The 13,793-nt window shown below is 57.8% G+C and overlaps 1 protein-coding gene across 4 annotated transcripts in view; it reads left to right on the plus strand.

The window, feature by feature from the left end:
* Positions 1 to 13,793, plus strand: part of Cacna2d2 (calcium voltage-gated channel auxiliary subunit alpha2delta 2) — a 123,804-nt gene that overhangs the window by 95,104 nt on the left and 14,907 nt on the right. For all 4 annotated transcript variants that reach the window (XM_048334994.1, XM_048334996.1, XM_048334995.1 and 1 more), the window contains exons 5-16: positions 4,124 to 4,168; positions 6,991 to 7,132; positions 10,457 to 10,588; positions 10,758 to 10,815; positions 11,449 to 11,499; positions 11,625 to 11,724; positions 11,845 to 12,003; positions 12,241 to 12,348; positions 12,443 to 12,521; positions 13,171 to 13,220; positions 13,380 to 13,469; positions 13,665 to 13,736. In XM_048334994.1, coding sequence (XP_048190951.1) covers positions 4,124 to 4,168; positions 6,991 to 7,132; positions 10,457 to 10,588; positions 10,758 to 10,815; positions 11,449 to 11,499; positions 11,625 to 11,724; positions 11,845 to 12,003; positions 12,241 to 12,348; positions 12,443 to 12,521; positions 13,171 to 13,220; positions 13,380 to 13,469; positions 13,665 to 13,736 — 1,086 coding nt within the window. The remainder of the gene's footprint in view (positions 1 to 4,123; positions 4,169 to 6,990; positions 7,133 to 10,456; positions 10,589 to 10,757; positions 10,816 to 11,448; positions 11,500 to 11,624; positions 11,725 to 11,844; positions 12,004 to 12,240; positions 12,349 to 12,442; positions 12,522 to 13,170; positions 13,221 to 13,379; positions 13,470 to 13,664; positions 13,737 to 13,793) is intronic.

Raw genomic sequence — 13,793 nt, forward strand, 5'->3', positions numbered from 1 at the left:
CAGGGTCAGAGTTGGGATGTGATTCCGGACAAGGAGTAGAGGGGATTCTATTTTGTTTTGTTTATTTATTTTGCCGGTCCTGGGGCTTGAACTCAAGGCCTGAGCACTGCCCCTGAGCTTCTTTTTGCTCAAGGCTAGCACTCTACCACTTGAGCCACAGCACCACTTCTGGCCTTTTCTGTGTGTGTGGTGCTGAGGAATCGAACCCAGGGCTTCATGCATGCTAGGTGAGCACTCTACCACTAAGCTACATTCCCTAGAGGGGACTAGGGGGGAAAAAAAACCTTATATCCCAGTGCTGTAAATAATCCTAACTACTCAAGACGCTGAATCAAGGTTCAAAGCTCGCCCGAGCTGACAAATCGGAGAGACTCTTATCTCCAATTAGTGAGCAAAAAGCTAGAAGTGGCGGTGTGGCTCAAGTGGCAGAACACCACCTTGAGCGAAAAAGCTTAAGTGAGAGCCCAAGGCCCTGAGTTCAAGTCCCATTACTAGCACCAAAAAGAAGAAAAAGAAAACCCTCTTCCCCTAGTCCTAGGCCATGACTTTCCATGCTTGGCCACAAACGTGAGGGGCCAGAGAACCTGTAGCCACAGCCCTGGGTGGTCTAAGCCCTTTTGCGCTAGGGTCACGATCGTCTCAATAAGCAGGCAGCCCCTCCGTGGCTCCTCCGACAGGCAGCAGGTGCTCCGGTGCCCATAACACTCAGGGCAGAGGAAGATGGGCCACCTGCTGGGCCGTGCCTGGTGCCAACACTACTCTGTGGCCAGCATGGTGTGCTGCGTAAACCACGCCAGGGGAGGAGCTGAACCTGGGCATCAGTGGGTGAGGAAGGAGGGGCCACCGGCCCCAGGACCTCAGTGCCAACCCCAAGGCCTTCATAAGAGACAGAACCCATGCCCTGGAAGTCTTAACGGGGCATGCAGCCCTCCCCGGGGAGTCTACTGGGGAAGGTAGCTAGCTCTGCCTGGTGGATGTAGCAGGAAGGCTTTGAAGACAGGGGCTAAACCAGAAGAGCTGGCTGGACAGCCTGAGGGTCTGACCCAGCCATCAGGCCTGCTGACTTCCTCTCTGCCAAGCCAGCGACAGATGGCTCTCTCAGAAAACAGTCCTTTTGGCTGAGCTGAGCTGGCAGCGGGCCAGGGCAGAAAGGCCGCGCGTCCTCATGGGGTACAGCCGGGTGGCTGGGCTGGCCCCGCACGGAGGACCGACTGGTGGGCAGGTGAGAGTCATGTCTAGCCAGCCTGGGCAGCCTCCTCGCAGAACCCTGAGCCTGGATCACAACTGCTTTGCGCCACGCATGCCCTCTCCTTGCAGTCGGCTTCTGCGATGGAGCAGCTATGTCACACACAGATCTACACACACACACACACGTCCCCTAGGTACACTGGGGTCCTATGTGCGAGCCCGGTGAGAGAAAGAATTGCCCACCTTTTGCAAAATGTAAGCAAAATGACCACCACCACCACCACTCCCCGAGTGTCCGCGTAAACTTGAGACGATAAAGACGCCCATCTCAGCCAGGCACTGGTGGCTCACGCCTTTCATCCTAGCTGCACAGGAGGATGAGCTCTGAGGATGAACGTGCAAAACCAGCTTGGGCAGAAAAGCCCAGTTGGAGACTCTTCCCTCCCGTGAACCACACCACAAAAGCTGGAAAATGGAGGCGTGGTTCAAGTGGTAGAGCACCAGCGTTGAGTGAAAAAGCTCAGGGAGAGAGCGATCAGAATACCAAAGCCCCTGTACTTACATATTTCCTCCATGGCCCGTCTCCCTGTGGCTCTAACACGACGCATAGCAATCGCAGCTGTATTCACGATTTTTGCGGGTGACCTTGCCTTGGTCCCAGGCTCCTGTGTACCAAGGAGGAGGGGTGGTTCGATCATCCTTCAAGTGGGGAATAGTCGTGCCCACGTGCACCCAAGCCCTGAGAGGCAGGGAAAGCATGCAGATCTCGGAGTTTCGCTGTAGTCACCTGCACTGTGGCCTATGTGAGTGTCTGGGCATGCCGGGGTGATCAGGCTGCAGACAGGTCCAACCTCAGCTTGAGAAGCGAGTCCAGGACTCCTGGAGGCCTGAGACTGACCGGCCCCTTCCCGTGCCCTTTCCCGTCCTTGCAGAATGTTAGCCTTAAAAAAAAACAAAAACCACAAAGTTGGCGAGTGAAGCCCCAGGTTGTAATCTGCAGTCCTCCCACAGCGCCCGCCTGTTTTCATTACGGAGGGAAAGAGCATCAGAGCTGTGTTTATAACCCCCTTTTAGATAACAAATCACATTTTCTTTTCGCCCGCGAGTGTGTTGAATTGATATTTTTTTTCCCCTCAGTTTAATGGGTTTGTGTGTTCAGGAATGATCTTCATCAACCGAAACTCCTTATTGTGTTTGATGTAATGTCAGCTTTCATTATGTGCCTCAGTCGGAGCCTGGTGCAGGGAGAAGGCGGAGTACCCCCCGAGCCTGAGCCCTGTCCCTGCCCCCACCCAGGCCCGCCCATCTTGTCTGCAGTCATCCTGGACGGGTGGGTGGGTAGGTGGGTGGATTGTGCGTATGAATGAGGTTGCAGATGAGTTGGGAGGGCAGGTCAGAGCTAGGGTGTGTGGCCTTCCTAGTTGCTGGCTTGGTGTCATCTGTATGTTTGGGTCACAGAAATGCCAGGCATAGGGCTGGGAAGGTGGCTCAGTGGTAGAGTGCTTGCCTAGCATGCATGAAGCCCTGGGTTCGATTCCTCAGCACCGCAGACACAGAAAAAAGCGGAAGTGGTGCTGTGGCTCAAGTGGTAGAGTGCTAGCCTTGAGCAAAAGAAGCTCAGGGACAGTGCCCAGGCTCTGAGTTCAAGCCCCAGGACTGGCAAAAAAGAAAAAGAAGAAAGAAATGGCAGACGTAGCAGGTTTCTCGGACTCTGGAGTCGCCTTTGGCCTTAAGTTTGTGATCCTATCCAAGCATGGTGCTTGGTCTGCAGTCACTGTTCTAGAATGTTTGGACGACACCACCCTATCCAGCCTATGGCTTGAACCGTAGAGGGAGTCAACCTGGCACCCAGAAACAACCTCCAGAGCCCTTATCATTCAGCTGGTCATCTCAAATCATGGCCACAGACCCAGCACCAGGGCAGTCCACCAAGGCCAAACCGTCCCCCGAGTGTGGGAAGAACCTAAGGCTCTGAGGGGGGCAGCGTCCAAGCCTAGGGCTGAGAATAACCAAGCAGGCCTCAGCCCTTTATGGTAAGGCAGGCCATGGAGAGCAGCCCTGATCACCATTCCCATTTGCCCCAAAGAAACAGGCCAGAGCGAGTGAAAGACAACCGGGGACCACACTGCAGGATTTTGCTGTACAAAGCAAGGCTGATGCCTACCTGGGGACTGCGATTCGGATAGTGGCCCTGGCCCCGGAGTCCACAGGGGCAGAGTAGGGTGACCCCTCCGGAGCAGGTGGCACTCGCTGACACCAAGCTCACCTTCTGGCCGCCTCTGTCAGCTGTGCTTGGTTCTGATTAAAGATCATTAAACATGAAATTAGCCCGTTTGTGTTACGGGTCCCCGGGGCGGCCAGTGATTATGACGCGCAGATGGCTAGGAACCCAGGCGGCAGGCGGGGCGGGCCCAGGCCAGGCCAGGCGGGCGGGCACCGACGGGTGAGGGCCAGGAGGCAGGCAGCGGAGCTGTGGGCTTTGTTGGGCTTTGTTTTCTCCTATTCCTGTTGTGTAAACCCCCCTTTGCATTTCACAACAAATCACAGATAATTAATAAGTGCATGCCTGTAATGAGCAGGCTTTTTAATAGAAGAAATTGGAAGATGCAGCGTCAAGTCATTATTTCGCTCTTGCCTGGGCTCCGCTCTGATTTTCTATCTTCCTCACGCCCCATCCCGCCTCAGCAGCCAGGCTAGTCCTGACTCTGCCTCTCCGCCAGGCTGTCTAGTCTGAATCGCAGCCTCTCCCCCCCCACCCCCAGGGTACCACATCCTCCTCTAGCCAGTGAAAGGTTCTGAGGAGAGGCCTGGGAAAGTGGAGGGGCACCCCCAGGCCTTTCTGGTCTCTGCAGGAACTGAGACGAGGCTGAGGGGTCTGGCTTGCATCTCAGGAGCCTCTGAGATGTGAGTGCCAAGGCCTTTCTCTCCCCACCAGGAGGAAGACATCCTGTATTATGATGCCAAGGCTGATGCGGAGCTGGTAAGTGCTGGCCTCCGTTCTAGGGGGGTGGGAAGCTGCATGGCTCTGTTGTGCTCAGGGTTCTGAGCTCAACCACGTAGGCCTCCCACAATTCCCTTGATAATCACACACACACACACACACACACACACACACACACACACCGCTGTGTCTATGGCCACCTATGGGCTGGGCCTTGCCGCACAATATGGAGCAGGTGCGGGGGGGGGGGGGGTGAAAGGCGTTTCGACACCCCACAATGGGGCGCTTCAGATCCCCAACATGGAGAGGGATTCCAGCATGGTGATGGTAGAAGAAAGAGGAAATGGTGGGCAGGGCTTCCTGGAAGGAGGCAGGAGGGCCACAGGTCATCTCCAGATCTGTGGAGGTCTCCATCCTTAGGATATGGGGAACTCAGCGTCCATGTGCCAAGCACCTACAGTCTGGCCCCACCCACAGATGCACCCCCATTCTTCCAGCCAGGGTCACCCCTCAGAGGTGGTCCCTGAGCCGCATTGCTCTTCTGCCTCCGTATTCCTGCCCAGGCTGGCCTGGGAGAGCCTGGGAGAGGGCAGGGGGCGTGAAGGAGGAGGTGGGCTCCAGCAGGTGTGCTTCCCTTGGGCTGAGCTTGGTGGCTCCCGGAGAAGTTGCTAAAATTAAAGCTGGAATCTGAAATTCAAATGAAGAGCGAACCTTTAATTAGACCCTGAGTCTAATTCCTTAGCCCCCCCCCCTCGGCAGCGGGCTGTAATTTTAGCAATCAGTGCATTAAATATAAACCAATAGACTGCGGTTGCCCACCGCACCAAGCCCGCTGGGCTCAGGGTAGCGCAGAGGCGAGGGGCAGGGTGGGGGGGTCCTGGTCAGCCTGGTGCCTAGCACACCAGAAAGATCCTTTTTACTGCCTGCTGCCAGCAGCCCCCCAACTCTACCCAGGACCCCAATTCCTGTCTCTCAATCACTGGCTCTGTCTCCAGCCCCTTGAACATCTGCTGGGCTCTTAGGACTGCCTAGTAAGGAAAAGTCACTGCATGCGGGGCCAGACGAGGGTGAATCAAGCCTATTCTGGGCCAGCCAGGCCTCCGTCTCAATAACCACACACACATTCCCTACATCCCTGCTTGTTGTGTGGTTGTGTTTTATTTTATTTATTTTTTTCCATCTTTGCCAGAGGTAGTACAGTTAGAGATCTTTCTAGACCATTTACTTTTAAATTACCAGCCAGAAGGTTGGGGGGGCGGGGAGAAAGAAAAAGGAAGGAAAAAGTTCGCCAGCTGATAGCTTATCAGAACGGAATCCAAATGTCACATTAGTTGGGAAAGTTGGGAGATTAAATTTTCCAGCGCCCTTCATCTGCCGCTGACATTTCGGGGGGCTTTCTTCTCCCGTGCCTCCCCCGCCACCCTGCGGGGAGCATGCGTGGTGCGGGCCTCCCAGGCCGCTGGCTTCCTGCTCAGGCCCAGATCAATGCTCCAGCAGCTCCCAGCGTTGGATTCCCCAAATCTAGGATCTTCCGAGGATCCCTGCAACATGGGTGGGCAGAGGGTGGTTGGTGCCTCGGGTAAAAGGCAGAAAGAGCCCCCCTCCACCCCCCGTGTGAATGTTGCCGTCCAGAATCTACTCTGAAACGACAGAAAGCGTGTTTGCTGTGGGCACGTGTCAGCTGTGGCCCTCAGGATCGGCCACGCACACTCGGCCTGGTAGAAAGGCAACGTGCCTTCCCAGCCTGGAAAGACCCCTCGAGGTGGGAACCCAAAGGGAGAGATAGACACCGGACACACGGAGCAGCAGAGACAGCAGCCCATGACCCACGGGGGAAAGGGGCCTGAGTGTGGTGGTGCTCACCAGAGTCTTGCTGGGCAGTGGGGGCTTGTCCAGGATTCCTCCTACCAGGGCATAAAATCCCCGCCCAGCTCTGCTCCTTCCCGGGCCTCAGTCACCATGTTGCCTCCCGGTCAGACTTCTCCCTCTCCTCCCCTTCCAACCCTCCGCCATCTTCCCGCTTGCACACCTGCACCCCAGCCTGCCCTCCCCTCCCCCCCCCCCGACTGCGACACCAACACTGTAGGCACAGCCCCACGCCTGCCAGCCCCGGGGAGGTGGGCGGGAGCGCACGGCGCATGCCCAGCCTGCCTGGCCGAGAGATGCCGTAATTGGCACCTGTCAGGCGGCTGCGGCTCGTTTTAGAAAATCAACGGGGGCCCTTGCAGTCCTGCTCCTCGCAGGCGCTGCACCACCACCACCACCACCCCCCCCCCGGAGATCACCAGGTCCTGGTTCTCACCCCCACCCCAGCCTGCCTCCCTCCAGGTCTGTCCCCTCCTCTCAGCCTTGCTGCACAGATAAGACAAAGGCCCCCCCTCCCCAGTGCCAACAGGGCTGCACCTCCGTGGGGGAGAGGGGAGGGACCCGGCCGGGGGGTGCGGGGGCACCGAGCTCCAGCTCCTAGGAGGGGCTGCCCCGAGGCCTCCCTGCGGTTGCACAAGGCACATCCAGAGAGGCAGAATTCTGCCCCCTGCTCCTTCGGAATGCCCCTGCTGTTTGCCTCCTTACTGATCCCCAGTGAGGCGGGAAAGGGGTCCATGTGGTTTTGGTTTTAGAATCTGGGTTTGGCACGTGGATGGTGAGTGCGGCGGGCAAGGGCAGATGGCAGGCATAGCACTTCCGGGTTACCCATCCATCTCTCTCTGTCTCTGACATCTTTGAGATGCTCCCCCACCCCTGAATCCTGGCCTCTAGCCCACCCTAGGCCTTCCTAAAGAGGCCAGTCCAATCCAGCTGCCATTTTTACCCCCCTGACATTGCTGGGGGGGGGGTGTGGGGGTGTGGGGGGCTTTCTGCAGGATGATCCCGAGAGTGAAGATATGGACCGGGCATCCAAGACTAGCACCCTGCGGTTGGACTTCATCGAAGACCCAAACTTCAAGAACAAGGTCAACTATTCCTACACAGCGGTGCAGATCCCCACAGATATCTACAAAGGCTGTAAGTGCAAGAGCGATCCAGACAGCTCTCCCCCTCCGTGTAGGAGCAAGGCCTGAGTCCAAGCTCTCCCAGCCCCTGGGGAATGGAACGCCAGCCCCCTCCACCCGCAGACATTCCCACTCACCTTTCAGCCTCAGCCACAGGCCGTGCAACACTGAGGGTCACACAAGCCCACACCAATGCGCGCGCGCGCGCGCACACACACACACACACACACACTGCTGAGTCCCCTGAAACAGCCCCTCACCATCTCTGCCTCCATGACAAGTGGTGCAGACACTGCACCTGTCAGGTAGACCCAGGAGCTAGGGGACGGGAAGCCGCACTTCACGGGCACCAACCTGATTATACCACTCTGCAGCTTGGCACGGAGCCAAAGGGGTGGTGTGATCGTTTCCAGCTCAGGAGCAGCCAGGCCTAGGAGACATGGGGAAGAGGGAAAAGATGGGTGGAATTCCAAACCCCTTGTCAGACACAAGGAGGTCGTAGGGAACGTAACGCAGAGGCGAAGAGCCAAACGCTGGATGGGAAGCTCCCGCGGCAGGATTTAAGGCACTGTTGGGGCCTGTTGGTTTTGACGGAGGCAATCCATAGCCTTCCACAGTGCAGCCTCAAAAATCTAAGGGCGCCCCCCTGGGAGTCTTGGGGCGAAGGATGGATCCAGAACGACCTGGAAGATTCAGGAAGGTAGGGAATATCCCAGAGTCCTTTGGGAAGGGCCTCCTCCTTCACCATCAGCATCAGGTCGTCTGAGAAGCCTCCGGGGAGTGGGGGGCCACGTTCCTCCTTCCCCCCTGCCCTCCCCCCAGGCTTCCCGCAGGCCACCTGCCTCAGTCAGTCGAGGGGCACTATCACGGGCAGGCACGCTAATTAAAACAGGAGCCACACCGCCCTCCCCAGTCACCCCTCGCTACCCACACAAATTACATTTTATATGTTTTTTATTTACTGTGTCACTTTTAATTAAATCTGTAATCGCCTGCCTGAGGGGGCATGGTCCCCGTTTCCCAACTCAGCGTGATCTGAGAAGTGTGCCGCACATGGGTGGGGAGGGTGCGTGGGCCCTTTTGGGGGGGGGGCAGGGCTGCTTTCCTAGGCATGTCCTGCAGTGATCTCAGGTGTGTGTGTGTGTGTGTGTGTGTGTGTGTGTGTGTGTGTGTGTGTGGTCACACACACCTTGGAGGACAGCCTGCTGGAGCAGTCTTCTGGTGGTTTTTTTTGTTTGTTATTTCTCTCTGCTGTACTGGATGAACCCAGGGCCTTAAAGCATATTGGAGAGATATCTGTCACTTGAGTCACACCCTGGTCCTCTTTGTGTGTGTGTGTGTGTGTGTGTGCCAGTGACTTAAACTCAGAGCCAGGGGTGTTGTCCTTCAGTTTTTATGCTCAACTCTGGTGCTTTACCATTTGAGTCACAGCTCCACTTTTGGCTTTTTTGGTGGTTAATTGGAGATAAGAGTCTCATGGACTTTCCTTCCTGACTGGGCTGCCTTCGAACCCCAATCCTCAGAGCCTGGCCTCCTGAGTAGCTAGGATTACAGGCGTGAACCACTGGTGCCTGGCTCCTTCTCTTGGCTCTTAATGCGAACTGGTGAACTCATCATAGCAGTTAAAAGGGACTCCAGGACGGTATGCCCAAGCCTGTCATAGGAAGGCTAAGACCTAGTGAGGGATGGGGATGGGCAGATGTATGAAATATTGGAGAGCCTGACTTTATCTTTCCTTAAAGAGAAAATATAGAAATTGTTCAACTTACTAAGTTTCTAAATCAGAAACCGGACCGTGACATGGTGTTCAATAGGCAAAGCCAATGCTAGAAACGCGTTTTGTTTTCACATTATGGTCGGTGAAGGCAGCTATGGGGACACAATAGAAAGCCAGAGGAGAGGGGGTGAAGTTAGGCCGCAGAGGAGACACAGCAGCGCCCCAGTAACACCTGCCTAGGTCTGTTGGGGGCCTGTGGGCTGCAGGTAGCAGACTTGAGCAATTATAAATCACAACTCATCTGCTCTGGAACCATCAGAGTCTTTGGTAGGGTCTTTGGAAGGGTCAGAGTCTTTCTCTGGTGCTCACTGGGGGAATCCTTGATGGAAATCATATTGGCGGGGCGGTGGGCGGATAGTGGTAGAGCTCTACCTAGGAAGAGAGGAGACAGAAGAAACAGGAAATAAGGGGAGGGGAGGGAGAGGAGCTGGGCAGAAGCAGGTGTCCCACTCCTGATTTGGTTTTGGGGTTTTTGTGGGGGTTTTCTTGCCAGTCCTGGGGCTTGAATTCAAGGCCTGGGTGCTGTCCCAGTGCTTTTTTGCTCAAGGCTGGCATTCTACCACTTAAGCCAAAGCTCCACTTGCAGCTTTTTGCTGGTTCATTGGAGATAAGATTCTCAGGGACTTTCCTGACCAGGCTGGCTTTGAACTGTGATCCTCAGATCTCAGCCTCCTGCGTCCCTAGGATGACAGGCGTGAATCACCGGTACCCAGCTCCCACTCCTGTTTTTCCTGAGTGTCCAGAGATGGGTGCACTGCACACACAAACACACACATGCACGTGCACGTGCACACACACACACACACACACACACAAAGAGATGAGGCAGATTTCTAGTTGCTTTGAGTCAGGGGATAGGATGGATGTCAGTCCTCTGAGAGGAGCCTTGCTTTGTGAGGAGGTAGAACGGTGGGACTGAGCGTGCAGCCTGTATGCATGTGTGTGCACGTGCGCACGCACGTGTGTGTGCAAGTGCATGCTTGTGTAAGAGCGGGATCCTGGCACCACCCTTCCCCTCCGACAGCCCCCCCCTCCCACCTCTGCCCCTGCCTGCTCCTGGCCCCAGTTGATTAATCATGAAGCTGAGTGGCTTCCAGCTTATCAGGTACCTTAATAGCTGAATAATTCCAGCCCCATCAGCGGGCCCTTAATTGCTTTCTTGTGGCTGCAGCCTGGAGTGCATGCTGAGTGGGGGAGCTCCTGGGGGACCAGCCTCAAGCTCCAGGCAGCGGGCTGGATGGGGAGGGGACCCGGCTCACCGCTCCCTGCCACCCTGGGCAGCCCCCCTGCAGGGGCCACGGGCCACAGCTGCCCGGCCTGGTCATGGGGCGGGTGGGGGGATCTGGCTGAGGGTCTGTGTAGGCTGAGTGGTTCCTTGGAACGGTGTGGAGGGGTGAGGAGCAGGGATCTGGGATCGGAGTGAGTCTGGAGTGGCAGAGATCAGGGGAGGCCCACAAAGTGGAGGGCTTGGGCATGAGTGTCGCAGAAGTGGGTTTGGCAGGGGACGGACGGACGGTCCCCTCCAGACCCCTGGTCCTCTTTCCCCCCTTCCGCCCCCAGCCACCGTCATCCTCAATGAACTCAACTGGACCGAGGCCCTGGAGAACGTGTTCATTGAGAATCGCAGGCAAGACCCCACGCTGCTGTGGCAGGTCTTCGGCAGTGCCACGGGAGTCACCCGCTACTATCCAGGTAGGCGCCAGGCCCGGCGCTCCTGTCCACCCAGCACCCCACCTTGTCCATCCATCTCCTATCCCAGTCACCGTGGGGTGCATGGGCCGGGATGGCCACCCCGTAGGCTCAGTAACCCAGCCATTCTCAGAAGGCTTCCCACGGCCCCTTTCCGTCTCTCCTCCTACAGCCACCCCGTGGCGAGCACCCAAGAAGATTGACCTCTATGACGTCCGAAGGAGACCCTGGTGCGTGAGCAGGGCGGGACGCGGCCTTCGCTCCCCCACCTCTCCTGCCTGGCTCCCCTCCTTCCCGCTCTCTCCAGGCCTCCGAGCAGGGGCGCAGCCAGCTCTATCCAATTTTCATTTCACACATCGTTGCCACTGGAAAATGGATCCCATCACCCGGGCAGGCCTCCCAGCTGCCTCGACGCTGCCCCCACCCACCCACCCACCCCTACAATATCTACCACCCAGTACCCTCACCCCTTCAGGTCTTAGAGATCAGACCAGTGGGGCTGCTCCTACGGTTGGCTATCGCTTCTGTGGGGTTGGACAGTCTCTGCCTCGGCCATCTGAGCCCTAGACACCTCCTTGTTCTGGCCCTCCTGCAGTGCCCCGTGACCTTCCCTTCTTACTCCATCCCCCACGCAGCTAGACTACCCGGGGAAGGGGACACAGGGAGGCACCGGCACCAGGAAACTGCCTTCTCCCCTCTCCCCACATGAAGCATAGACTCCCCGATGCCCAGACCCTGTCTGACTCGCACGGTGAATGGCCCACAGAAACCCATTAGTCAATGCAGAGTTGAAAGGAAGAAGGAAGCCCCAAGGTCCCAGAAAAGAGGGGTGCTGCTCCTCACTAAGGCCTTTTCTGGGTTAGGTATATCCAGGGCGCCTCATCACCCAAGGACATGGTCATCATCGTGGATGTGTGAGTGAGCACTGCTGGCGGGGCCGGGACACGGAACGAGGGCTCCCTGGGAAAATGGTGCGGGGGGGAGGGGGGAGGGGGGGCGGCGGTCCCCCATATGGTGGACCCGTGTCTGATTTCTCCAGAAGCGGCAGTGTGAGCGGCCTCACCCTGAAGCTGATGAAGACGTCTGTCTGTGAGATGCTGGACACACTCTCTGACGACGACTATGTGAACGTGGCCTCGGTGAGTGGCAAGGCGAGGAAGGCAGGGAGCTGGTCCTCCTTGCCAGCCAGGAGGGCGGGCAGGCTGGCCTGGAGCCACTCACCCCCCCTTTCCCCGCCTCCCCCCCCCCCCCCCGTGCAGTTCAACGAGAAGGCGCAGCCCGTGTCTTGCTTCACCCACCTGGTGCAGGCCAACGTGCGGAACAAGAAGGTGTTCAAGGAAGCCGTGCAGGGCATGGTGGCCAAGGGCACCACGGGCTACAAGGCCGGCTTTGAATACGCCTTTGACCAGCTGCAGAACGTGAGCCCCGCCCCCCCCCGCCCTGGGGGGAAGGGGCAAAGGGTGGGCCGGTTTGGTGACATGGGGAAATGGAGGCAAATGGCCTCATGAGTACCGAATGAGATCTGCCTGGACATAGAACGCCCTCTGCTATGGGGGGAGGAGGGGCAGGGGAGTGGGGGTGTCGGAGGTGAGGACCCTGCCCTTAGAGCAGGGAGGGACCCAGAGCTGCCTGACGCCAGCCTCACCCCTGCCCAGTCCAACATCACCCGGGCCAACTGTAATAAGATGATCATGATGTTCACGGATGGCGGCGAGGACCGGGTACAGGACGTCTTTGAGAAGTACAATTGGCCCAACCGAACGGTGAGCGAGGCCCCGCCTGTCTGGGTCTAGGACAAGGGAGGGCGGTCAGGGGCTAGCCGTAGCACTGACCTGGGCCACCCCCCCCGCCCCGCAGGTACGCGTGTTCACGTTCTCTGTGGGGCAGCATAACTACGACGTCACCCCCCTACAGTGGATGGCCTGCACCAATAAAGGTATCTGGTCCGGTGGTATCACCAGAGGGTCTGCCTGCCCGCGGTGGCCTGTGGCCAGCTGTCTGTCCGTATGTCCAGCTGTTGCTCACCCGCTGACTCTCCATCCTGCAATACATGTGGCTGTCCATCGCTCTATCTGGTGGACCGTCTTGTTTGCCCATGTCACCACCTTTCTGCCAAGCTAGTGGCCTGTCCATCGCCCCCCATCTGTCTCCCAGCTTGTGTGTGTTTGTAGGTTTGGAGTTGTTGGGGATTTTTTTTTTCTTTCCCCCCTGATCAGTCCATCTCTCTGTGCACTTGGGCCTGATCTCTGGGTGGACTCTGAATGTTACTGCCAACCTAGACTTCTGGTCCCCACCTGCCCCCCATCTCTGCTCTGCCTCCTTTGATCCCCTTCTCTCTCCTTCCATACAGTTCAGACACAAATCAGTGGCAGGGAGCAGAAAGGGATGTGAACTGGGATGTGAATTGGGGCGGGGGGGGGGGACTGGGTGGGCGGGCCCCCCCGTAAGTGACACACCAGAGACAGGGAGACTGACAGGCATGTTGGGACTGCAGACATACCCCCACAGAGCAGCTTCCCCCCCCCCCGTGCTATGGGTCCCGCAGCGTCCACCAGGACCCCCTCTGCCCTCCCCTCCCTCCACAGGTTACTATTTTGAGATCCCTTCCATCGGAGCCATCCGCATCAACACGCAGGTGAGGCTGTGGGGGAGGGCCCTCCTCCCGGGTCCCTCTGGCTGCCGTGGACCGAGCGCGCCCCCTGCCGGCGGCCGAGGCCACGCTCCCGAAACACGGGCAGGCAGAGGAGGGAGAGGAGAGGGAGAGAGGCACTCAGGACCCCCGCCCCTTCCCCAGGAATACCTAGACGTGCTGGGGAGGCCCATGGTGCTGGCAGGCAAAGAGGCCAAGCAGGTGCAGTGGACCAACGTGTATGAGGATGCACTGGTAAGGCAAGGAACCGGGAGAGGGAGGGGCAGGGACTGGAACCTTCCACCGGGGATGTGTCCATGGGGTGGGGGGTGGGGGTTAACCAAGCAGAGGGAAAGGGGGAGCCTGTGCTTGAGCCTCTACTCTGAACACTCAGGGTGAGGGCAGGGCTGGCCACACGGGAGACCCCCCCCCCATCTTCCTCTCCTTCAGGGGCTGGGACTGGTGGTAACAGGGACCCTCCCTGTTTTCAACCTGACGCAAGACGGCCCCGGGGAGAAGAAGGTGAGGTTGTGTGTGCCTCAGGTGGGCTGGGTATGCTCAGGTCTGAGCAGCCCTGCA

The sequence above is a fragment of the Perognathus longimembris genome, chromosome 26 (assembly GCF_023159225.1).
Source record: "Perognathus longimembris pacificus isolate PPM17 chromosome 26, ASM2315922v1, whole genome shotgun sequence".
NCBI classification, from domain to species: domain Eukaryota; kingdom Metazoa; phylum Chordata; class Mammalia; order Rodentia; family Heteromyidae; genus Perognathus; species Perognathus longimembris.